At 40.5% G+C, this 27,344-nt stretch overlaps 1 protein-coding gene across 1 annotated transcript in view; it reads right to left on the reverse strand.

Annotated features, from left to right (window-relative positions):
- znf827 (zinc finger protein 827) overlaps positions 1-27,344 on the reverse strand; it is a 138,783-nt gene that overhangs the window by 52,874 nt on the left and 58,565 nt on the right. Inside the window, exon 10 of the mRNA XM_072580594.1 lies at positions 9,682-9,915. Coding sequence (XP_072436695.1) covers positions 9,682-9,915 — 234 coding nt within the window. The remainder of the gene's footprint in view (positions 1-9,681; positions 9,916-27,344) is intronic.

The following is a 27,344-nucleotide window of genomic DNA, read 5'->3' on the forward strand; positions in this document are numbered from 1 at the left end:
AGCTGGGTAAGTGGGCTAAGAAATGGCAAATGGAGCTTAACATAGATAAGCGTGAGATCTTGCATTTTGGAAAGTCAAATCAAGGTAGGAATTTCACAGCGAATGGTAACACCTTAAAAAGAGTGTAGTGGAACAGAGGCACCTTGGAGTTCAGGTTCACGGTTCTCTCAAAGTAGAGTCACAGGTAGACAGGGAGTGAAAGAGGCTTTTAGCATACTGGCCTTCAGCAATCAGGGCATTGAGTATAGAAGTTGGGAAGTTATGTTGTAGTAGTACAGGACATTGATGAGTCTTCACTTGGAGTATTGTGTTACCTTACTATAGGAAGGATGTTATTAAACTGGAAAGAGTACAAAAGAAATTTACAGGGACCTTGCCAGGACTCAATGGTCTAAGTTATCAGGAGAGGTTGAATAAGCTAGGACATTTGTCTTTGGAACGTAGGAGGCTGAGGGGGGACTTTTTAGGGGTGTATAAGATCATGGAAAGGGTGAATGCACTCAGTCTTTTTCCCAGGGTTGGGGAATCAAGAACTAAAGAGCATCAGTTTAAGGTTAAAGGGGAAAGAATAAATGGGAACCTGAGGGGCAACTTTTGCTATACAGAGGGCTGTACGCATATGGAATGAGCTGCAGCACAAGTGGTTGAGACAGGTACATTTACAACATTGAAAAGGCATTTGGACAAATATATGGATAGGAAATGATTAGAAGAATATGGGCCAAATGCAGGGAAATGGGGTTAGCATGGATGGTCATTTTGGTCAGCATGGACCAGTTTGGGCCAGAGGGCCTGTCTCTATGCTGTAGGACTATATGACTCAGAATCAGCATGGCTTCATGAAAAGGAAATTTTGTCTACCTAATTTATTAGAGTTTTTTTGAGAAAGTCTCAATCAGAGTGAATAGATTGGAAACAACATATACATTGCTTTGCACTTCCAGGATTTGTTCGACAAGGTACCTCACAAAAGGTCAAGCCATAAGGGTCCACAGTGCTGGAGGTAGTACATTGGCAGAGATAAAGAATTGGCGATGGTCAGGAAACAGCAAGTAGGAATACAGAATCCATTTTCAGGTTGCCAACTTGTGATTTAGAAGCTCCACAGTGATCAGAGCTGGGACTCCAAATGCTTATGTATTTATTAATGACTTGAGAAAGGAAGCAGATGTATTGTAGGCTAATTTGCAGACAACACAAAAATGGTTGGAAAGGCAAGTTGAAAGAAGGGTATAAACAGTTTCCAATGATATTAACAGGTTAAATGAGGAGGTAAAAAAGTGACAATGGACTCTTATGTGTAGAAAATGTGAAGCTGTTCATTTTCGAAGGGAAAACAAAAGAACAGAGTATTATTTATATGATGAAAAGCTGCACTAAGTTGCAACACAGAGGGACTTGGGGATACTTGTGCATGAAACACAAAACAGCAAGTAATCAGGAAGGCTAATGGAATACTGGATCTTATTTCAAAGGGGGTTAAAGTACAAGGGTTCACTACATAGGATCCAGGTAATATGCCAGAAATTGCAATAAATCAGGAAATGGGTCAGAGGGGGGAATCTCAAGAAAAACAAATCACCAGAGAAAATAGTAGAGAGTAAATTGTTGGAGCTGTGGGCTAACATATACAGAGGAACCTCGATTATCCAGCATTCAATTACCTGAATATTGGATTATCCGGCAAGATCGCAAGGTCCTGATGCTTGGCTAAACTATGTTATCCAGCATTCGATTAACCGAACGAAATACTCCTCACCCTGTCCATCGGATAATCAGGATTCCTCTGTACGTGGTTTTTGATGGAACACTTCCTTAAGAGGAATCAAATGTAATTGCAAATGTACAAGATGCTGGTGAGACCACATCTTGAACACTCTGAACAGTTCAGTCCTTTTAAGGAAAGGGGCAGTTACAGGCAGTTCGAAAAAGGTTCACTCGGGTGATCTCTGGAACGGAGGGATTGTCTTACGAACAAAGGCTAACAAAGCTCACAAAGAAATTGCTGAGAGGATGTTTCCCTTCATGGGAGTGTTTGGGATGAGACACAACTTTAGATAAAGGAGCATCAGTTTAAGAACTTGAGGAGCAATTTATTTTCTGTGTCATTGGAACCCCTTGCTACAGAGACTTGTGTTGGGCAAAGTCGAAGAGTCATACAGATGAACAGCATGAAAACAGAAGGGAAATCAAGGGTTACAGGGATAAGACAGGAAAGAGGACATGAGAAATGTTGGATCAGCTATAATCCTATTGAATAGCTGAGCAAGCTCATGAAGCTGAAAGGGTGACCTCTGTTCCTATTTCTTATGGGCTTACAGTCTTATGGGTGGAATAAAATGAGAAAAACGAGTTGTAATTATGTTAGATGAGGTGGAACACCTAGAAAAGTATCTGGGTTGAGGTTTGGGTTAACATTTTAAGTTAATCCTTCACCAATACTCAAAATATACAAAAAATATACAAAGATATCCCAAAACCTTTTATTAGAAAAGCAAATGCATTTAAAATGAACCAAAACATCTTAAAAATAACCAATCAATTCTATTTCAATGGAAGGTCAAGAAGAATAAAGCTGGGGTGTTTAAAGGATATATTTTTCTACTCTCTGCTACTGTGCCTGGCTGAGAAGAGGCTCACTGACAACAGAAAAAAAACAATTCTTCCATAGGTTCCACTGATTTGAATTAGCATCTGCCCTGTCATGTCTCCACCAATCCCACTTATGCCAAACTGAACAGGAAGACATCATAAAAAAAAATCATGTTTTTCATTTCTTGAGGGTTCAGTTATGAAGTATTTCAGAAATAAGTTACATATACATGTACTCAGTCCATTGGCTACTGCTAAGTACAAGTACAGTCGGGGGGGTCAAATGACTGAAGACAGAATAATTGGTGCCAGGCCAGTAGAAAGATATTATACTACGGCGCAATTGTTTTTCTGAAGACAACATTTACAGTATACACCTTTCTTTTGTACGTAAAATTAGTTTCACCTCATTACCCTCAAACAATTCAGAGCTACTTGCAACAGGTCTAATGACTACTTTAAAAATACCAATAATTTATCATTCTAATTAAATATCTTAACACATAATTAAACATTTTTATCATTAACATTTGAGAATCAATTTAGCACTCTTCAAAACAATTCTAAGCATTTCAATTTACAAATTAAAAAAAAGAACAAGCTTATTATTTGCCAAAGGTTTTCTTTTTTCCTTAAGGTTTTAAAACTTGCTTAGATATTGTTCAAGTTTGTTTCAACTTGAAACTAACATTAAAAAGTGAGGGAACAGAGAGGTGGTGGTGGTGTAAGGTCAGTCCAGCAAGACTTCACTTAAACTGCATTTCTGAAAATCATGACTTTAATGGAATTACAGGTTTCTTCCTGAAAATCAAAGTACAAGTCGAAATATTGTACCATATATGTATAACACTGTATGTATAACACATTCTTAACTCAAAACGAGTGAAATATAACTAAATATAGAAAAATATAATATTGGACACCACAAAACACTTCTTGCATATGATTTTTAGATTGACCAAGCTCGACCTCGTGGCAGGAATTGATCAGAGCCACCCTCAACTGAAGTCGAAGGCCACACGCACAAACCAACTTCTGCCACTAGATGAAGATAAGCCTTTGAAGTGAACACAGAATGTGAGTGGAACAAAAACCAGAAGAAAAATTGACCGTGACTTCAAAGGTCAGAGTAGAGGACAGGAGGAGAAGCTGGAAAGAGCAATTTCAGACAGCAAGGTTGGGGTGGGCGCAAGGTATGGGAGGAAAAAACAGCTGACAAAACCAGGAGCCAAGGGAAAGATCATATGCTGGCAGGCCACAGAAGAGGAGATCGGTAACAAACAATGCTAAAACGAAATTGATAACTTTATGAGCAATATTAAAGTATTAAAATATCAAACATTAGGCAAGTGAATGTTAAAATGGAGACATACTGTATAGTTATTCGAATGTATCAAGGAGGGGAAGCTTAATTGATTTTTTTTATATATCAGAAGGCAGTCACGCCTCTTTGAGAAATAGTCTTCTGATTTGGTAAATGGTTACGAACAACAAAATGTGAATATAAGTGAGGCAAGTAAGTGCACCCAGAGGATACAGACATAGGAGTCTCAGCATTTGCAATTGCCCAATAAGGCTGAAGATTTTTCAGGATTTTTTTTTGGAGGGGGGTGGGGGGGTGAATGAGGGGAGCCAAGAAAAGGAATGTACTGACAGTGTAGTTAGATGGATGGACACCATTCACTGCAGCAAAGAACACAAGTCTAGGTGGCTGAAGAGACATTTGCAGTGGGAGGGGGAAGAATCTGGTCATTGTGACCAATGATACAGGCAGGGAAAGAAGAGGTTCTGTAGATTTGGTATGAGCTACCATGCAAATTAAGTAGAACCTCAAAAGATCATAATCTTTGGATTATTAGTTAAACAATCAGTCAACTGGCAAAGGACAAAACAGTTCAGTTAAGTAAGTACATAGCTCAAAAACTGGTACGAGAGACTGGTATCTCACTGAGTAAAGAGGGTCCTGTACTGTTAGCACTGTCTCCACCTGGATCATGGTGGCAACAGTGTATTAACCAGCCATATCACCAGAGATCATTAAGCTTCAGTCAGGAAAGAGAGATTACATCCAGAGTTAGACAGCCCAAGTGAGCATATACCAACCTTTTCCTAGCTATAATCAGTTCTGAAGGGTCAATGCATTTGAAACATTAACTCTGCTTTCTCTCCACAGATGCTGCCAGAGCTGGTGAGAATTTCTAGCAATTTCTGATTTTGTTGTTAATATATTGGGGAACTTGGAGCAATGTGGCAATTCGATGCAGGTGGGTAGAGGTACTTTTTGCTTCTCTTTCAGCTAGTTTGAAAGTTTTTTTAAAAAGAGATAGAATAAATTGAAGCTCAAGGGCAGGGGTCTGACACAGAAGAGTGACATCACAGGTAAAGCACAAATTCATTGCTGGTGATAGCTACTAATTTAACTATGATTGTTTACCTTCAATCTACAAAAATTTTAAACAATCTAATTAAGAACAAAGTAATTAAGAACAAAGTAATTGAAATGGAGATTCAGACCAGGTTATAACACATCACTGCATGATGCAGGAACTGATGGATCCCATTAGGGTTCGTAGTAATCACATCTGTTTTAAGTGTTCATTGCTTGAGGAACTCCAACTCAGAAATGATGAGCAGGAGTCTGAGCTGCGAACAAATCAACATGTGAGGTAAGAGCTGATCCAATAGGTTTGAGATTCTTGCGCCCTGAGAGATGGCAGGGGTTGCAGTAGGGAGGTTGAGCAAACTGAGCACCATACTTTGGTTCAGAGATCATTCAAGAGGTCGCAGAAAAGAGATACATAGTTGTAATCAGGCAAAGTATAGTCAGGGAATAGACACTGTCTTCCAGGGCCAGGATCAACTGTCCCAAAGGCTGCATCGCCTGCCTGGTGCATGGGTTAAGGATAGTTCTTTTGGGCTGCAGTGGAATTTGGATAGGGAGGGGAAAGATCCAGTTGTCATGGCCTACATAGGTACCAATACAGGTAGAAAGAAGGTCTGTTGAGGGAATATGAACATGAAGATAATATATGAGAAGATTGTAAGAGTTTTTGTTAAAAGATATCTAAAAGGTGAGAGAGAGAGACAAGAGTGGATATTGAACTGCTAGGAATAAGGCTAATGGGGAACAAAGAAATGCGGAAGAACCGATTTGGGATTTTGCTTCAGTTTTCACCATGGAAGACATGAATAGCATACAAGAACTTCGAGAGAGATGGGGGCATAGGAAAGTGTAGTGGTCCTCACTAAGGAGAAAGTGCTGGGAAAGCTGATTGTTCTGAAGGCAGGTAGATCACCTGGATCAGATGGAGTACACTCCGAGGTTCTGAAGGACATAGCTGAGCTGCAGAAGGACTTGGACATGCCAGGTGAGTGGGCAATAAAGTATTAGATGGAGTTCAATGTGGACAAGTGAGAGGTTACGCATTTTGGTTGGAAGAATAGAGGCATAGACTACTTTTTAAATGGGGAAAGGCTTTGGAAATCTGAAAAACAAAGGGACTCCCAAATCACGACGGTTCAGTTGGTGATTAGGAAGACCAATGAAATGTCAGCATTCATTTCAAGAAGCTAGAATATAAGAGTAGAGATGCACTGCTAAGGCTTATAAGGCTCTGATCAGACTGCATTTGGAATATTGAGAGCAGTTTTGTGCTCCTCATCTAAGGAACGAAGTGCCAAAATTAGAGATGGTGCAGAGGTTGACAACAATGGTCCCAAAGCTGAAACACTTGCTATATGAAAGAGCAGTTGAGGACTCTGGGCTTGTACTCGATGGAGTTTAGAAGAATGAGGGGGATCTCATTGAAATACACAGACAACTGAGCAGACTGGATACAGTGCATGAGAGATGAGGACCTGAGCACACAACTTCAAAGTGAAGTGACGATCCTTTAGAATGGAGATAAGGAATTTCTTCAGCCGGAGGGTGGTTAATTTGTGGAACATACTGCCACAAGTGGAGGCCAAATCACAGAGTGTTTTTAAGATAGAGGTAGATAGGTTATTGATTGCTGAGGGGATCAAGGGTAATGGGGAGAAAGCAAAAACTAGAGTTGAGAAACTTATCAGCCATGATTGAATAGGAGCGCAGACACGACAGGCCAAACTGCCAAATTCTTCTCCTCAATCTTAAAGTCTTATGGTATGCTTTTATGGAAAGAGAGAAATTTTTAAACTTAATAGCAGGGACAAGGACTCAAATTTGGAAAGGTGATAAATCAGAGTAAAGTGTGATAGAAATGATAGAGTATGAACTTAAGAGCAAATCAATTCAAGACTAGAGGCTACAAAATGAATAAAAAGGATAGAACAAAAGATCCCTCTACCTAAACGTTTGAAACAAAATAGTCAGAGTGCAAGTATGTACCATCCGGAACCTATCAAGGAAAATATTGCAGTATTACATTGATTGTGACCTAAATAGGAACAAGAGTAGGCCATTCAGCGCAAAAAGCCAATTGTGCCATTTAACAATCATGGCTGATCAAACACTTCAATGTCTTTTACCTACACTAATCCTTTATGCAATTTAATAAGATCATAAATTTTTCAACTGCTACTTTAAATATACTCAAAGAGAGCTTCTACAGCCCTCAGTGTACAAAATTCCAAAGGTTCTGGAATTTTTAGTATAGAAGAAACCTAGGAAGAACATGAATCTTGGAAAAGGTAGAGGGGATGATCTGTTAGTTAACAGTGACATGCATGAAAACACAGAGGCTGACCTAAGTTTAGGAAAGTACAATGTTCAGATGCTTTGTTTAGAGAGAAATGCCAAGGCAAGATGTCACTTGCAGTAGTGTACAGGCCTCAAACAGTGACCGTGTGGTAGGATGGAGTATCAAAGAAGAAATGGTGGGGTTAAAATAAAGCCAAATGAACTTTGGAAACCAAAATCTGAAAGAAAAACAGAAACTGGACAAACTCTGGCAGCGTCTCTAGAGTGAAAAACAGAGTTATGTTTCAAAGACCTCTCTTTGAAACTATTTTGAAAAAGCTAGCCAGCAATGTAAAGAGATAGACAGAATTTCCATCGGTATTTAAAAATAAAAGTCCAGCGAGTGTTGATCTTATCAGAAGTGACGGAACTGGAGAATTGATAATGGAAAACCAACAGATGGCAGATGAATTCAACAGGTATTTTGCATCAATCTTCACCGCAGGGAATGCAAGTAGCAGCTCATGGCATGGGGGTAACATATGGACCTGGGATAGAACACTAGATGGCAAGCAGATACTAGACAGTAGGCATAATTGGGTCTTAGACAGGTTGGCAAGATGCAATGCGTTGTATATCACAAGGATCAACACTGGAACCTGAACTGTTCATAATTTATATCAATTACCTGGATTCCGTTTGGAACCCACGGTTGCCAAATTTGTTGACAAAACAAAGATAGGTAGGAAATTAAAAATGACGGAAGGAGCCCAACAAAGTATATTGTTGAGTGGATGGGTAAAGGTGTGGCAAATGGAGTTTAAAATGGGAAAATGTGCAATTGCCCATTTTGACAGGAAAATTAAAATAAAGTATATGATCCAAATGGTGACAAATTGCACAGCTCTGAGATGCCGAGCGAGCATGGTGCTCTACAGCATGATTCACAAAAGGCTAGAATGCAGGTACATCAAGTAATGAGAAATTAGAATGTCATTATTCATTGCAAGGAGTACTGATTATGAAAGTAGGGAGACTATACATCAGTTATACAGGGCATTGGTGAGACCAGATCTTGAACACTCGACAGTATTCGTCACTTTATTTACAGAAGAATGCAATTACGCTGAAAGCATTACAGAGCTTTTTTTCTCTATTCATTCATGGTACATGAGCACTGCTGGCTAGGCCAGCACAAGTTGACAATTCCTAATTGCCCAGAAGGTAGTTAAGAGTCATTCACATTGCTCTGGGTCTGGGGTCACATGTAAGTGGGGCCAGGTGAGGATGGCAGATTTCCTTCCCTGAAGGACATTATTGAACCAGATGGGTTTTTACAACTATCAACAGTGGTTACATGGAAGCCACCAGGCTAGCTTTTCATTCCAGAATTTAACTGAACTCAAATTTTACCAAATGCCATGATGGGATTCAAACCATGCCCTCAGACATTAGCTTGGGTTTCTGGATTACAAGTCCAGTGACATTACCACTATGTCAACACCTCCCAGATCAATATATTTAATGGACAGCTTGTTTTATGAGGAAATATTGGACAGGCTCGGCTTGTATCTGGAGTTCAGAAGGAAAAAAAAACTTAATTGAAACAATTAAGATCCTGAGTAGTCTTGAGACAATAGATGTGGAAAGGATGTTTTGACTTATGGGAGAACATAGAAGTAGCTGACAGTGTTTAAAAATCAGAATTTGCCACTTAAGACAAATTGAAATAATTTTTTTCCAACAGAGGGTGGAGTGTAAAAGCAGGGTCTTTGAATATTTGCAAGACAGAGTTGGATAGATTCTTGCTAAGCAAAGCAGAACAAGTTATTAGGTCAGCTGGTATGTGGATTTCATGTTATAAATCCGAAAAACCAAGCTCTTACTAAATGGTGAAGCAATTTTGAGGAGCTTCACTCCTTGTTTGTATGTTCGTCTATATGTTTGTTAGTTACCAAATAAAAGAGAGCTTATTTCCAAAGGCACTGCATAACAATCCATATTTCAAAGGGAAGCCTGAATACAAAGAGTCTATAGATCTGTATGGAGTAGTTAGCATTTAGCAGCTGTTGGCATATCCTAAAAAATGGATGTTATTAGGTATACAAAATGTGCAAAACGTTCAGAACAGCCAAGCATCTAAGTACAGTATGACTGATTGAATTTGTGTAAAGTGCTCAGGAAATGGCAACTGATTTTAATTAGTATGAAGTTTAGCGGGTATTGCAATTTTCTCTGTGTTAAGTCTCTCTTCTGGTCATGCAGTAATCGTATATATTAATTACTGTGCTGTTTCTGATGAAGCTACAATACCATCTCAAAACAAGAGCGAGTTTGAAGAGCATGAAGGCTACAAATCAAATTATTTTGTGAATGCATTATTACTTTGATACAGGCAATACAATTTTGTGAAACAGTAACACAAATACCTGAGAGTTGATAAAGAAGCTCTGATGCCATTTTTACAGAAATATCTTGAGTGAAAAGCTTAATTTCTGTGAGGGGTATAACTTCAGGCGAATTCTGGGAACTTTCACTCTTCACTGCCTCGTAATTGAAGACTCTACTGGGAAATGGTGAGACTGGAAGTTCAGGTATTTTCAGATCCATTGGCTCCTCTTTAATTGTAACGATCTGTGTTCCTAATTGCTTTTTATTTTCAGCTGTGGTTAGATGGAGAAAGAAAAATCTTGATATTAGTAAAACAAACATCTTATACAAGTAACTTAGCTTGCAGTAGCACTAATTTCAACAGGTTTGAAGAATGTTATCAAATCATTAGAATACAGAAAATGCATCATGTCTATGTTGGGTCTATAAAAGTGCGATTCAATTAGTTGCTTTCCCTGTGTCTTTGTCCGTAGCCCTGAAAATGTTTTTTTCCCACATACGTATCCAATTCTCTTATTAAAGTAACAATTAATATATTTCTTTTAGTCAGAGCATCTTGCCAACTCTGTTCTTTTGCCATTTATTTTAAAACCGTCTGTTTACTTACCTTCTTGCCAATGGGAAGTTCTTCCTGATGTATCAAAATTGCTTGGTGATCCAGCACCATTTAAAATCTTATCTAATCCAAGGAGAAAAATCTTAGCTTCTCTAATTTCTCTCCATAATTGAAACCCTCAATGTATTTTTAAAAATTCTTTTTCAGACCAATATTTCACATTTGCATTTGAAGTAGTTCAGAGAAGGGTCAGGCAACTGATCCTTGAGATAAACAGACTATTTTATGGAAAAAGGTTAGACCAGTGTCCTTTGTAATATACGAGGTGGTGAAACTTTTTCACTGAAACAAAATCCTGCATGGACTTGACATGGTGGATGCTGAAAGAATGCTTCCTCTTAAAAGAGACACCAGGACTAGGCAAATGATGTGTCTTATTCATCATTGTATTGATCAAAATACAGTATTTGGCAAGAAATGACAATAAATCTGTACATCACGTTGAACATCGCTTGATGAAGCAGCGCTACAGCAACGCCACAGAATGTAATCTGGGTGAAGGAGAGATCGATCTGAGACTGGTATAGTTGAGAACAGAAGCTTGCCAAACAGTCAGGGCAAGCAGGGACAAGGTCGGACTAATAAACTGCATTTATTTCAATGCGAGGGGCGGCAGATGAACTCAGGGCATGGTTAGGAACATGGGGCTGGGATATCATAGTAATTACAGAAACATGGCTCAGGGATGGGCAGGACTGGCAGCTTAATGTTCTAGGATACAAATGCTACAGATGGATAGAAAGGGAGGCGAGAGCGGAGGGGGAGTGGTATTTTTAATAAGGGATAGCATTACAGCTGTGCTGATGGAGGATATTCCTGGAAATACATCCAGGGAAGTTATTTGGGTGGAACTGAGAAATAAGAAAGGAATGATCACCTTATTGGGATTGTATTATAGACCCCCCCCCCCCCCCCAAAAAAGTCAGAGGGAAATTGAGAAACAAACTTTTAAGGAGATCTCAGCTATCTGTAAGAATAATAGGGTGGTTATGGTAGGGGATTTTAACTGTCCAAACATAGACTGGGACTGACAAAGTATTAAGGGTTTAGATGGAGAGGAAGTTGTTAAGTGCATACAAAACAATTTTATGATTCAGTGTGTGGATCCACCTACTAGAGAAGGTGCAAAACCTGACCTACTCTTGGGAAATAAGGCAGGGCAGATGATTGAGGTGTCAGTGGGGAAGCACTTTGGGGCCAGCGACCATAATTCTATTAGATTTAAAATAGTGATGGAAAATGATAGACCGGATCTAAAAGTTGAAGTTCTAAATTGGAGAAAGGCCAATTTTGATGGTATCAGGCAAGAACTTTTGAAAGCTGATTGGGGGCAGGTGTTTGCAGGTAAAAGGACGGCTAGAAAATGGGAAGCCTTCAGAAATGAGTTAACGAGAATCCAGAGAAAGTATATTCCTGCCAGGGTGAAAGGAAAGGCTGGTAGGTATAGGCGAATGCTGGATGACTAAAGAAATTGAGGGTTTGGTTAAGAAAAAGCAGCATGTGTAAGGTATAGACAGGATAGATCGAGTGAATCATTAGAAGAGTATAAAGGAAGTAGGAGTATACTTAAGAGAGAAATCAGGAGTGCAAAATGGGGACATGAGATAGCTTTGGCAAATAGAATTAAGGAGAATTCAAAGGGTTTTTAAAAATACATTAAGGACAAAAGGGTAACTAGGGAGAAAATAGGGCCCCTCAAAGATCAGCAAGGCAGCCTTTGTGTGGAACCACAGAAAATGGGGGAGATACTAAATGAGTATTTTGCATTAGTATTTATTGTGGGAAAGGATATGGAAGATATAGACTGTCGGGAAATAGATGGTGGAATCTTGCAAAATGTCCAGATTACAGAGAAGGAAGTGCTGGATGTCTTGAAATGAGTAAAGGTGGATAAATCCCCAGCACCTGATCAGGTGTACCTGAGAACTCTGTGGGAAGCTGGAGAAGCGATTGCTGGGCCTCTTACTGAGATATTTGTATCATCGATCATCACAGGTGAGGTGCTGGAAGACTGGAGGTTGGCAAACGTGGTGCCACTGTTTAAGAAAGGTGGTAAGGACAAGCCAGGGAACTATAGACCAGTGAGCCTGACCTTGGTGGTAGGCAAGTTGTTGGAGGGAATCCTGAGGGACAGGATGTACATTTATTTGGAAAGGCAAGGACTGGTTAGGGATAGTCAACATGGCTTTGTGCGTGGGAAATCATGTCTCACAAACTTGATTGAGTTTTCTGAAGTAGTAACAAAGAGGATTGATGAGGGCAGAATGGTAGATGTGATCCATATGGACTTCAGTAAGGCGTTCAAACAAGGTTCCCCATGGGATACTGATTAGAAAGGTTAAATCTCATGGAATACAGGGAGAACTAGCCATTTGGATACAGAACTGGCTCAAAGGTAGAAGACAGAGGGTGGTGGTGGAGGGTTGTTTTTCAGACTGGAGGCCTGTGACCAGTGGAGTGCCACAAGGATCGGTGCTGGGTCCTCTACTTTTTGTCATTTACGTAAATGATCTGGATGCAAGTATAAGAGCTACAGTTAGTACACTTGCAGATGACACCAAAATTGGAGGTGTAGTGGACAGCGAAGAGGGTTACCTCAGATTACAACAGGATCTGGACCAGATGGGCCAATGGGCTGAGAAGTGGCAGATGGAGTTTAATTCAGATAAATGCGAGGTGATGCATTTTGGGAAAGCAAATCTTAGCAGGACTTATACACTTAATGGTAAGGTCCTAGGGAGTGTTGCTGAACAAAACAGACCTTGGAGTGCAGGTTCATAGCTCCTTGAAAGTGAAGTCGCAGGTATATAGCATAGTGGAGGAGGAGTTTGGTATGCTTTCCTTTATTGGTCAGAGTATTGAGTACAGGAGTTTGGAAGTCATGTTGCGGCTATACAGGACATTGGTTAGGCACTGTTGGAATATTGCATGAAATTCTGGTCTCCTTCCTATCGGAAAGATGTTGTGAAACTTGAAAGGGTTCAGAAAAGATTTACAAGGATGTTGCCAGGGTTGGAGGATTTGAGCTATAGGGAGAGGCTGAACAGGCAGGGGCTGTTTTCCCTGGAGCATCGGAGGCTGAGGAGTGACCTTATAGAGGTTTACAAAATTATGAGGGGCACGGATAGGATAAATAGACAAAGTCTTTTCCGTGGGGTCAGGGAGTCCAGAACTAGAGGGCATAGGTTTAGGGTGAGAGGGGAAAGATATAAAAGAGACCTAAAGGGGTGACTTTTTCACACAGAGGGTGATACGTGTATGGAACGAGCAGCCAGAGGAAGTGGTGGAAGCTGGTACAATTGCAACATTGAAGAGGCATTTGAATGGATATATGAATAGGAAAGGTTTGGAGGGATATGGGCCTGTTGCTTGCAGGTGGGACTAGATTGGGTTGGGATATCTGGTCGGCATGGACGGGTTGGACCGAAGGATCTGTTGCCATGCTGTACATCTCTATGACCCAAATGTCAATAACTAAATAGATCTCATATCACTACTGCAGACAGAGTTGGGCAAGTTCTGGCCACAGCTGGTAAGAAAACTAATACCCCTTGGCCTCATCCTGACTAATCTACTACTGCAGACTCACCTTCTTAGAAGAGTCATGGAGGTATAGACACAGATATTGACCCTTTGGTCCAACCAATTCACACCAACCATGTTCCCAAAGTAAATTAGCTCCACCTGCCTGAGCTTGGCCCCATATCCTTCCAAACCCGTCCTTTTCATGTATTTATCCAAAGATCTTCTAAATCTTATAACTGTACCAGCATCCACCGATTTCTCTGGCAGTTCATTCCACACATGAACCACAATTTACAAGAATGAGCACCGAATAGTCATTGCAGAGGAGAGTTCTATTTGCACATTATATTTATTTCATCATATTGCACAATACTACCCCCACTGTACCAAATGGTCAAGATTTTGAACAGATCTGGCAATGAAACAGATCACCTATAACTGCATTGTGTGCAGCATTCCCTTTTATTCCCCTATGCTTTACTGGTCAGTGCCTTCACAGTAGCTGTGCAAGTGCACATCTTAGAAAGTATTTTACACGTGCACAGCCTCCAAGTCCTGAAATTCAACTGGTGTGCAGTTTAAAGACAAATAAAAAGCATGTGCCATCAACAAAGCAAAACTTTCTACCATCACACTAACTTAATGCTCCTACATGTAAGTTAATTAAGCTTGACATCAAGCCAGAGGGTCAATGCTGACTCATCGAGGAGGGCCAAAACGTTGATCAGTGATACTTAAAATGAGTTGTCAACTCTCTGAACCTCCAACACTGGATTACTTGAATGCAGTAGATTCAGCTAGGAGCTCCAATAAACAATGGATCAATTCAGAGGTGGGGCCAGCAGTAAGAGAATCGACTTGGATGTTGGTGGGTCTGTCCCAGGTGACAGCGAGACGATATTAGAGAGGAATCAGCCCAGAAGCAAAAGATGGTGTCTGAGAAGTGGCGACTTTAACGTTGATTGGATCCAGTGTAGACAGTGGAGGAGGAGGGATGGCAGCAATGATGAGCTGACTCAAGACTCTCCTTAAGCTTTATCTTTTTTTTCTTATTCTTTAAACTATTTAAAATGGCGCTGGATCATGGCAACAATAGAAAACCTTTTCACTGTATCTTACTGTTTTTATCGCTGTAAAATACATGTGAAAATAAAACTATTCATTCATTCAAAGCCCTGCAACAGCCTTACCACCTCCAGTCGTGAATGGTGTCAGACAAATAAATAACCAATTTGAGGTGGAGACTCCATCTTCCTCGACAGCACATTCCCAGTACATGAAACCCAAAAGCAAGGCTGAGCACTTTCGGTACTGAGTAAATAGCACTAAAGTTTATCCCAAACCAAGGATGTCTGTATTGAGCTAACTCAATTACACTATGTCATGTGAAGAAATGGTTCCACCTGCTACAAAAGCAAAGGCTATGGGCTCTCTGAACATCTCAGCTGTAGTGCTTAGGAGTAGTGTTCCACAATTTGCTGGACCCGATCCTAGGTATGCAAATACAGCTACAATACAGCTACAATCTATCCAATGTGAAAAACTGCCCCATCCCCAATAAAAGATGGCAGCAGACTGAAGACAGAGCTGATGACGATGACGACAATATCAGAGATCAAGTAATCCAGAGGTCCAGGCTAATACACTGGGAACATGGATTCAACTCCTATCAATGCGGCTAGTGGAATTTAAATTCTATTAATTAACCTGAAATGTTCAACTGGCCTCCATAAAACTATCAATGGTTGTAAAAACCAGTCTTCTCTCTATGCCCTTTACAGAAGGAAATCTTCTGTCAATAAGTAATCTGGTTTAAATGTGACTGCAGCAAATTGGGATGGGCAGCAAGTACAAGCCTTGCTAGGAATGCCCACATCCGCAAACAGAATAATGGTAAAAAAACAACAGGGCAAATCCAAATCTTGTCAAGTATCATCCTATCAGTCTGTTCTCAACCAGCAGAGCAATGAGACTGTTTTCAACATCAGGCACCAGTGGACCAACAATAACTTTAATTTTATCAAAGCTCTTTTATGCCAATGAAATCATTAGTAAACTACCAACTGACTGGAACCATACTCAACACAAAGGAAAACCATGGTGATTGGCTACACTGATAGAACTCCAAATAAAGACATCACTGCAGCAGCACAAGAAACAGATGTCCTCGGCCTGACATCTTCAATGACTGAAAGAAGGGAAGAGTTTTGCTGATGTTTGAAATGTTCAGTTCATTCACAACTTGGCAGATAACAAAAGCAGTCTGTGCAACAAGGCATAGATTACGCTCAGTCTTGGGCTAAATGGCAAGTAATATTCACACTACACATTGTGAAGCAATGACCAAGACTAGCAGAGTTTAACCATTTACTTTGAGTTTCGACCATATTTCCATCACTGAATCCAACAGCATTATTTTCTCAGAGAATTATCACTGATCAGAAGCCTAGCTAGATAGACATAAACGTAATGACTACAAGGGAAGGTCTGAGAGTGGGAATTCTGAGCAATTAACTCAAGTTCTGATTCCCTAAAGCTTTTTCATTACTTACAAGTCACATCAGACATATATTGGAACACTCTTTATTGGCTGGATCAGTGCAGCTCAAATTACATAGGATGTTTGACACCATCATTCCTACTTGATTGGCACCCACCCACCATATTCAACATTCATTCCCAGCACCATTGGCGCACAGTTGTTGCAGCATTATCATCTACAAGTTGAGCTGCAACAATTCACAAAGGTTTCATCACCTGTGCCTTTCAAACCCACAATCCCTACCACCCAGAACAAGGCAACAGGTGTATGAGAAAGCCACCAGATCCAGGTAACTCAGCAACATGGATTTAGAAATACATCATAATTCTTTTACTGCCCTGAGATCAAAATCCTGAAACTCTCTGGGTGTAGATACATTACTTGGACTATAGCAATGTAAGGCAGCAGTTCACCAATTTCTCCAGGGCAATTAGCAACATACATGCTGACTTGTCAGCAGCATCCGCAATCCCACGATAAAGCAGCAAAAACAAAATCCTTGAGCAACACAGCCAAGGGCAGCACAGTGGCTCAGTGGTTAGCACCGCTGCCTCACAGTGCCAAGGACAGGGTTCGATTCCACCCTTGGGAGTTTGCACATTCTCTCCATGTCTGTTTGGGTTTCCGCTGGGTGCTCCGGTTTCCTCCCACAGTCCAAAGGTATGCAGGTCAGGTGGATTAGCCATGATAAGTTGCCTATAGTGTCCAAGAATATGCAGACTAAGTAGATTAGCCATGGGAAATTCAGCAATAGGGTGCAGGGTGAGTCTGAATGGGGTCTTGGAGGATCAGTTGAATTCGATGGGTTGAAAAACCTGTTTCCACATGGTAGGGATTCTAGGATTCAGAGATAAAACCTGATTCCAAGTCAGATTAAAGCTAAAGTATGTGCTATATTTAGAAACCAGATCTTCAAGGGATTCATGTAGTATATGAAATGCCAAGAAGGAAAGACGATCACACAATTAAACTTTATCAAAATTACAAAATTATTTAGAACACTGAAGGTGGTCATTTGGCCAGTCCCGTCATTCGTCTATGTGGTACAGTAGTAAACCATCTAGTGCCATTCCCTGCCTTTTTCTTATAGCCCTTCACAATATTACCTTTTAAGATAGTGATCCAGTTCCTTTAGGAAGTTTCAATTCATGCTGCCTTCACCAATCTCAGGCATGTATGCCAGATCCTAGCCACACACTGCAACAAAATTATTTTCCTCAGACTGACGTTGCTTCTTTTACCAATTGTCTTAACTTTGTGCCCTCTGTTCATTAATCCTTCCACAAAATAGGAAATTTTTTCCCTATCAAGTCTGTCCATATTTTTTAGGATTTTGAATAAGGCAAAGGAGCATGCTTTTCAGCCCCCAGCCCACTCTCCCATTCAATTAGATAATACCAAATGTATTGACTAGCTTTTCAAGTTCATTAGTTTGGTGTAACATGGCTCACAGCAAACATCTTTCCTTAGATAAAGGAGGCTAAAATTGCACACAATACTTTGAGTGCGGTCTCGCCATGGGTCTATATAACCGCAGAAACACATTTTCTACTGTAGTGAAATACTCTGATTATAAAGCCCCATAGTACCACTGGCTTCTTATTTACTCGCCATATTCCGATATTAATCCGGAAGTATTAATACCTCCACAAATGATTTGGACGTGGGGATTAAATCTAATAGCTGGGGAAACAAGAATTTGAGAATATGTATAGGGTATGAGCAGGTAGGGAAAGAGTTAAGCTTTAAGTTTTGTGAAACAAGATGTTCAGCAGAGCAGGAGTCTGATCAGATAAGAACTTGCAGTCAACAATGGAGTGCTGGAAGCAAGAGTGGTGGGTTAACAAGGTGAAAAGCATCCATTACGTAGAGCCATTTAACAATATCGGAAGCATTCAGTATGTAAGTTCAGTTTAACAAGGTGGAAAAATATCCATTATGTGAAGCCAGTTAAGGTTAAGAACATTCATTGTGGAACAGCAGATGGCTTAATCTCTCCTACTGACACTCACTGATTATAACGGTAATCCAATCAATATGTACGTTACCTTATCTGGATGTTGCTCCCTGTAAAATTACTATATAATTCATTAATAATCTGTTGTTCCAGAAGAAGATCGAGAACTAATATCTCTGTGCAAATGGGCGATTGTCCTTTCTCCCTCCAGGGCCTGGAATAAAAATGGAGGTAAAACTATACTATGTCTGAGCATTTTGCTTCGAATGAGGGGGGAAATGGGACGACAAACTGCTCCTGATGATACCCCTCTAGTCACAGCTTGTCAACCTGAAAATAACTGATCTTTCCCCTGCCCCACACTTATCGGACAACGAACCCACTCTCAATCTACAACAATCTACCTCCAAAACCATGTTCTTTAATTTTGTTTACTAACCTCTTCTGTGGACCTTATCAAAAGCTTTCTAAAACTCTAAATATTTCCATTAAATCTCCACCTTACACACTCTTCATCAGGGAGGATAGTCCCAATTTGAATATTTCTAAGTAACTGAAGTTTCTCAGCCTTGGAATAATTCTTCTGAATCTTTCTATACTCTCTCCCAATGTATCTCCTCATATTTTTTATAGTGCATGGTCCCATAAGTACACAATTCTCGACTTAAAGCCAAACAAGTTTTTGTTGTTAATCTTTAGTAATCTGCAGAGTTTAGATGAAGTCCACTCTAAGTTTTAGGACACAGATAGCTTGCAGTGGAATAGCAATAATGTAAAACCCATTCATTACACATACAATTGTCAGGTTAGGAATTTAGTTGTCACAAGATTTTTGCGGGTTCAATGCCAGCCCTTTCATTCAAAAACTTAGTAAGCCATTCATTGGTTGTCAGGTTGTGATAATACTCTTTACAGCACTTATTGTTTAGTCAACACAAATATTATAGATATCACAGACAGCAAAAATATTTCAGTCTGCATGGCTCAGTATTAATACTCCATTATATTTTGAACTAGCATGTTGGAAAATTATTTATGGAGAAAAATGTTATGACTAAATACGAAACTTTAAATAAAAAAGTATTGGAAGTTTCATTCAGTAAAAGCTCCATAATGCTTGTTTAGAGAATCAAACTCGCAAATAGCTAAAATTCACATAGCATTATAGCAACCAGGTTTTTCCACGAGAGAGCAAACTACAATGGCAGACTCCCATTTGATTCTCTCACACAGTAGAAAAAGCATTCCAACAGGCTATAATTCAACAAGGATGAAATCATGAAGATAGCATCCCTATGAGATTTTGTTTACTTCTAAATACATCAAATCACATACTGCAGTCATTTCAGCAGACATCTGTTTTAAATTATTTCTTTACCATGAGAATCAGACAAACTTTTCTTTCCAAAAACAAGATGTGTGCAAATTAAATTAATTAAAATATACAAAAAAAACTGCAAGTTCAATTTCCATAAGACCGCAAGGTATGGGTCCAGAATTAGGCTGTGCAGCCCATCAAATCTGCTCTGCCATTCAGTCATGGCAGATATATTAGCCTTCTCCCATAACCTTTGATCCCCTTACTAATCAAGAACATATGTCTGTCTTAACACACTATGACTAGGCCTCCACAGCCTTCTGTGGCAATGGGTTCCTCAGATATACCACCATTTGGTGAAGAAATTCCTCATCCTAGTGCTGAAGGGCCATCCCTTCACTCTGATGCTGTATTCTTGGGCCCTCTCCTACTAACGGGAACATTAACTCTGTATCTATCTATCTATCTGGGCCTCACAGTATTCTCTACTTTTCAATGAGCCCCACACCCCTCATTTTTTAAACTCCAAATACAATCAAGCAGAGTCCTGAACGGCTCTTCATATGACAAGCCTTTCATCAGTGGAACATTCCTGTAAACCTCCTCTGGAGTCCCACCAAGGCCAGCACATCCTTCCTTAGTTACAGGTGTTACGATATGGGGCAAAAACCCTCTGCTAACTTAAACAGAGAAGCTCATCTCGCACCATAATCTGTTAAATTTCGAGAGACAAAGAACTGTCCCAGATTTCACTATTTAAAATGAAAATTAACAATTGTATTCTTTAAGTCCAACAGAGAATGTTTTACAACAATTAACAATTTCATTCTCTCAAACCTATCTTTTACCTCCCACTCTACAATACTGGTCTGATAAAAAGAAACCCAAATGAAGATTTACAAACAAATTAATCACGTTTTAAAACCAGTCAGCTTTCTCTATTTTCCTCTGTTTTTCTGGGTCCTCTCTTCTTCGGTCTTCTGCTGCACAACTTTTCTTATGGACAGGTACCTTTCAGAGAGCTATTTAGCTAGCAGTCTATACTTGTTGGTGCTTGCTAGTTCACCCACTAACTATTTAAAATGTTCGATTTCATACCCCAAAACATTAGATCATTTCATTGGTTTGATGTCATCAAAACACTAAATTGAAATTCAATTGGATTTTGGTATTTAAACGGATTGGCCAAATTTGAATTTGTTTTTATTCCATGGCAATGGAACTCCAGCTATTTGTTTCAACCAAGTGTTACATTTTTACATTGAAAGCACAGTGTGCTGTACAGTCAGTCCTTGCTAGCTTCCTCTCTCAAAAGGTACTGTACACCTTCAGAAAAGAGCCTAAAAATACTCTCAATATTCCACACGCGGTCTACCCAGAGCCTAATACAGTCTCAGCAGTGTATCTCTGCTCTTATATTCTAGACCTCCTTGAAATGATTGCGAACACTGCATTTGCCTTCCTTAATGGCAAGTGAACCTGCATGTTAATTTTAAGAGAATCCTGAACTATGAATCCTATCTACCCTTGGGCTTCAGATTTCCAAAACCTTTAGCCATTTAGAAATTTGCCTATGCCTCAATTCAGCCTACAAGTCCCTTGCAGTCTTCCATCTACCACTTCTTTGACCACTCCCCTAGCCGATCCAAGTCCTTCTACAGCCTCCCATCTCCTTAACACTACCTGTACCTCCATCTATTTTTGTGTCATCTACAAGCTTAACAATGCCCACAGATCCTTCATCTAGATGATACATTAACAACGTTAACAGGCACAGTCCCAACACTGACCCCTTCATCCCCACATTATGCCTTCTGCCAGTTGTCAATGTTCTATCTTTACCAGTACCTTGCTCCTGACACCATTGTGTCTTACCTCATTTACCAGTCTCATGTGGCACCTTGTCAACTCCAAATTGATAACAGCCACTGATGCATCTTTTGTCCAATTTGCCCATTACCTCCTGATAGACTTCTAACAGACTCATCAAGTGTGACCTCACCTTGACAAAGCTGTACTGACTCAGCCCTATTTACCATGTATTTCCATACTCAGCAAACTCATTCTTAATAACGGACTTTAAAATCTTACCAATGGCTGTGGTCAGGCTAATCAGCCTATAATTTCCCATTTTCTGCTCCCTCCTTGTCCAAAATAAGGGTGTTATACTAACCATTATCCACTCTTCTAGGATGTTCCCTGACTCCAGTGATTCCTGAAAGACCATTGCCAATACCTCTACAATCTCCTTAGCTCGCTCTTTCAGAACTCAGGGGTGCGGTCTATCCAGTCTCAATAATTTGTCCTCCTTCAGATCTTGCACCTTCCCCAGCACCTTCTTCTTAGTGATGACCACTACAAGCACCTTTGCCCCCTGACTCCCTCTTGAAGTTCTAGTATGCTGCTGGTATCTTCCACCATAAAACCAGATGCAAAGTATCTATGCAGTGCTTCCGTGATTTCTTTGTTCCCTAATACTACTTCTCTAGCCTCATGATCCAGTGATCCAATGTCCACTCTTGCCTCTCTTACCATTTAGATAGATCTAAAAAAAGTTTGCTATCTTGTTTCATCTTACTAGCTACCTTACCCTCAAAATTCATCATCCCTTGCCTTTATTGCTTTTTTTTAAAGTCACTGCTTGCTTTTAAAGGCTTTCCACTGATCTTCACCATATTGTATGCTTTTTCTTTTGCTTCTGTGCTATTCCTAACTTAGCTTGTCAGCAATGGCTGTCTTACCCTCTCCTTAGGGTATTTCTTCTTGCTTGGGATGACTTTCTGCTCAGTCTCCTGAATTTAGCCCCAGAAATCCTGGCCATTGCTACTCCAACTTCTTTTTTGCTGGGCTCCACTTCCAATCAACTTTGGATGGCTCCTCCTTCATATCTTTGCAGTTACCTTCACATGATTGTAATACCATTACATATGATTCCAGATTCTCCCTCTCATAGAGCATAGAACATTATAGCACAGTACAGGCTCTTCGGCCCTCGATGTTGCATTGATCTGTGGAAACAATCTGAAGCCGATCTATCCTACACTATTCCATTTTCATCCATGTGTTTATCCAATAACCACTTAAATGCCTTTAGTGTTCGCAAGTTGTTGCGGGCAGTGCGTTCACCCCTGTCCTTTGTCCATCACTCCTCAATTTAAAGCTATGTCCCCTCATGCTAGTCATCACCATCCAAGGAAAAAGGCTCTCACTGTCCACCTATCTAACCCTCTGATCATCTTGTATGCCTCAATTAAGTCATCTCTCAACCTTCTCTTTAACGAAAACAGCCTCAAGTCCCTCAGCCTTTCCTCATAAGATCTTCCCTCCATGCCAGGCAACATCCTAGTAAATCCCCTCTGCACCCTTTTCAAAGCTTCCACATCCTTCTTATAGTGCAGTGACCAGAATTGTATCCATACCCAAAGTGTGGCCGCACCAGCGTTTTGTACAGCTGCAGTATAACCTCATAGCTCAGAAACTTAATCCCTGTATCAATAAAAGCTAACACACATGTATGCTTTCATAACAACCCTATCAACCTGGGTGGCAACTTTCAGGGATCTATGTACATGGACACTGACATCTTTCTGCTCATCTGCACTACCAAGAATCTTACCATTAGCCCAGTACTCTGCATTCCTGTTACCCCTTTCAAAATGAATCACCTCATACTTTTCCGCATTAAACTCCATTTGCCATCTCTCAGCCCAGCTCTGCAGCTTATCAATGTCCCTCTGTAACCTGCAACATTCTTCCGCACTATCCACAACTCCACCGACCTGTCATCCACAAATTTACTAACCCATCCTTCTATGCCCTCATCTAGGTAATTTATAAAAATGAGAAACAGTGGCACCAAAACAGATCCTTGTGGTACACCACTAGTAACTGAACTCCAGGATGAACATTTCTCACCAACCACCACCCTCTGTCTTCTTTCAGCGAGCCAACTTCTGATCCAAACCACTAAGTCACCTTCAATCCCACACCTCCATATTCTGCATAATAGCCTACTGTGGGGAACCTTATCAAATGCCTTATTGAAATCCATACACACCACATCAACCGCTTTACCCTCATCCATCTGTTTGGTCACCATCTCAAAGAACTCAATCAGGTTTCAGAGGCATGACCTACCCTTCACAAAACTGTATTGACTATCCCTAGTCAACTTATTCCTCTCGAGATGATAAATCCTATCTCTTATAACCTATCCAACACTTTACTCACAACCGATGTAAGGCTCACTGATCTATAATTACCAGGGTTGTTTCTACTCCCTTCTTGAACAAGGAGACAACATTTGGTGTTCGCCAATCCTCTGGCACTATTCCTGTAGACAATGGTGACATAAAGATCAAAGCCAAAGGCTCTTCAATTTCCTCCCTGGATTCCCAGAGAATCCTAGGATAAATCCCACCTGTCCATGGGGACTTATCTATTTTCACACTTGCCAGAACTGCTAACATCTCCTCCTATGAGCCTCAATCCTGTCTAGTCTAGCAGCCTGTACGTCAGTATTCTCCTTGAAAACAGATTTTTCTGGTGTGAATACTGACAAAATATATTCATTTAGTGCTTCCCCATCTCCTCAGACTACCCGCACAACTTCCCACGACTATCCTTGATTGGCCCTAATCTTATTCTAGTCATTCGTTTATTCCTGATATACCTATAGAACGCTTATGATTTTCTTTGATCCTATCTGCCGATGACTTCTCATGTTTCCCGCTGGCTCTTCTTAGTTCTCTCTTTACGTCTTTCCTGGCTAACCTGTAACTCTCTAGCACCCTAACTGAGCCTTCGCGTCTCATCCTAACATTAGCCTTCTTTTTCCGCTTGACAAGAGATTTCGCTTTAGTAAATCACAGCTCCTTCGCTTGACCACTTCCTCTCTGCCTGGCAGGTACATACTTATCAAGGACACACAGTAGCCGTTCCTTGAATAAGCTCCACATTTCAATTGTGCTCATCCCTTGCAGTTTGTTTCCCCATCCTATGCAACCTAAATCTTGCCTCTCAAATTGGGGATGAACTCATACTGTCACTGTCGCTAGAATTTCCTTCACTTTAAGCTCCCTAACCAAGTCCGCCTTATTACACATCACCAAATCTAAAACTGCCTGTTCCCTCATGTGCCCTACCACAAGCTGCTCCAAAAAAAAACAGACATTCAGCAAATTCCTTCTCTTTGAATCCACTGCTAACCTGATTTTCCCAGATCATTATGAATACTGTAATACTGCCTTTCTCACTCCCAATTCATTTTAGCCTCGCATCCTGGCCACTGCTGAGAGCCTGTACATAACTCCCTTCAGGGAGTTTTTTTCTTCCCTTTGCAGCTCAACTCTGTCTAGACTCTACACCTTCCAAACCTATGTTGCTTCCTGCTCTCAATTTAATTTCATTTTTTTATTTATATTTTTATTGAAAAAAAGATTTGAGATTTTTGTTTTACAAATTTACAAAATTAATACAAAAAAGTGTATCCACTTTACAACATAACAGCACCAATATAAAATTAAGACAACTAAACTACCAAAACACAAAATAAAATATAGAAAAGACGATTTTATATATATATATAAAATCAATAACCAAAGGGAGGGAGGGAGAGAGAGAGAGAGAGAGAGAGAGAGAGAGAGAGAAAAGAAAATAAATAATTAAATAACGCATTCAAAATAAAGTCATATCATGTTATAACAAAACCCATATTTATACGGGATTCTTCCTCCTCCCGGAGGCCCCCGAATCAACCAACACCGTCCTCGCAGCTAAGCAAAGGCCCTAAACATTATGGGCGATACATCTGCATTGGTGTAGTTCAAAAAGGGCTGCCATGTTCTATAAAATAATTCCGTTTTTTGGTGTACCATATTTGTAAGGAAATCCGGGGGATATATTCCATAACTACCCTATGCCAATTCCAAAGACCTGGGAGACGTTCAGATACCCAACTTAGTAAAATGTTTTTCCTCGCACAAAAGAAAAAGGATAGTGAATAGTTTCTTCCCGTATGCATCTAGAGAAGGGAAATTTGGAAAACCCAAAAGAAGAGGCACTGGGTCCAACCCAATCCCCGTTCCCAAAATCTTTGCCAACGATGTCCCAATATCTACGAATCATATGGCATGCCCACAATGAGTGAGAGTACTAACTTCTATTTTACATTTAGGGCATATTGGGGATGCTCCTGCCTTGAACTTTGCAAGTCGCTCTGGTGCTATATGAGTCCTATGAAGTATCTAGAATTGAATAGCCTGAGTTCTATTACAGATAGAGATCTACCTGGCATTTTCCCAGACATCCTCCCACATCTCTTAAGGAGATTTCCATCCCGAATTCTTGATTCCAGGTTTTATATAACCATTCCATGTCCTTCAAATACCTTATTACATAGCAAGTGGTATAGAGTACTAACTGAGGCGCACCCATCGGCCAAAGCACTCTCCTTTCCAAATCAGATTTATAAGGATTAGTCATCAAAGTGGTCTTTTTTTGTAAGAAGTCTCGAACTTGAAAATAACCCAAACTTCCAACGCAACTGTTCGAAGGACATCATGACTTCCCCATCGAACAGATCTCCCAAACAGGAGATACCTCTGGACTCCCAGAGTTTAAATCCAGCATCAGTCAGGCCTGGCTGAAATCCCACTACAGTGGAAACTCGATTATCCGAACAAGATGGGTGGGCACTATTTCGTTTGGATAATGGACTCTTTGGAAAATCGATTAAATGCCTTTCCTCTGGGACTCGGAGTTTTTAAAGTCTGCTTGCCATTCAGGAGACTGCAGCATTACGTAGTGCACGAGACCTGGACCCCAACACCGCGCCCCCCACCTGGTCCAACACTGTCCCCCGTCTGCCCCCACCCCCATCCAACCCAGCCCCCCAACCCGGTCCAAACTCACCCCCAACTCGGTCTATCCCTGCTCCCAACCCGGTCCAACCCCGCCACTCGCCCCCCACCCCCCACAAAAAACCTGGTCCAACCCTGCCGCCCACCACCCCCCAAAAAAAAACCACAGTCCAACCCTCAGGACGTCAAGATCGCCTTTGGATAATCCGATTTTCAGATAATTGGTATTCGGATAATCAAGGTTCCCCTGTATAGGGGTAGAAGAGGAGGTTTTTTGTAAACTACCTTCATCCTGTTGCATCATCTTTCAAGCTTTGATTCTGTTTAATACAACTGGATTTTTACAACACTCCATAATAACTCTCATCTTATCCATAAATAATAGATTGATGAGGGGACATTTTGCTTGGGAGGCCTCAATATCCAACCAGATTGATTGTGGGTCACCGGAGATCCAATCAGTTACATACGATAACAGAGAACTCAGTTGGTACCTCCTGAGATCTGGAAAGTCCAGACCTCCCCTTACTTGTGGGAGCTGCAATCTATCTAATTTAATAAGGGGCCTTCTGTGATTCCAAATTAAGGAGCCGAAGCAACCACAGAGCTTATGCTTGTCTCGGCAACATAGAGGGGAGCATTCTCATAGGGTATAATAGGCGAGGTAGAATATTCAGCTTCACCAAGGCTATTCGGCTTAGCTAGGATAATCGAGAGATGTTCCCAGCGTTGGAGATCCTGCCTTATTTTCTCTAATAAGTGTGTATAATTAGCTTTATATAGCTGACCAAATAACAGGGTAATAAAAATACCTAAATAAAGAAAGCCTCCCAGTGATCACAAAGGGGAAGCGGGATATGCTGGTAAGACCTCCTAGCGGCAT

This window comes from Chiloscyllium punctatum, chromosome 1, assembly GCF_047496795.1.
Source record: "Chiloscyllium punctatum isolate Juve2018m chromosome 1, sChiPun1.3, whole genome shotgun sequence".
Taxonomy (NCBI): domain Eukaryota; kingdom Metazoa; phylum Chordata; class Chondrichthyes; order Orectolobiformes; family Hemiscylliidae; genus Chiloscyllium; species Chiloscyllium punctatum.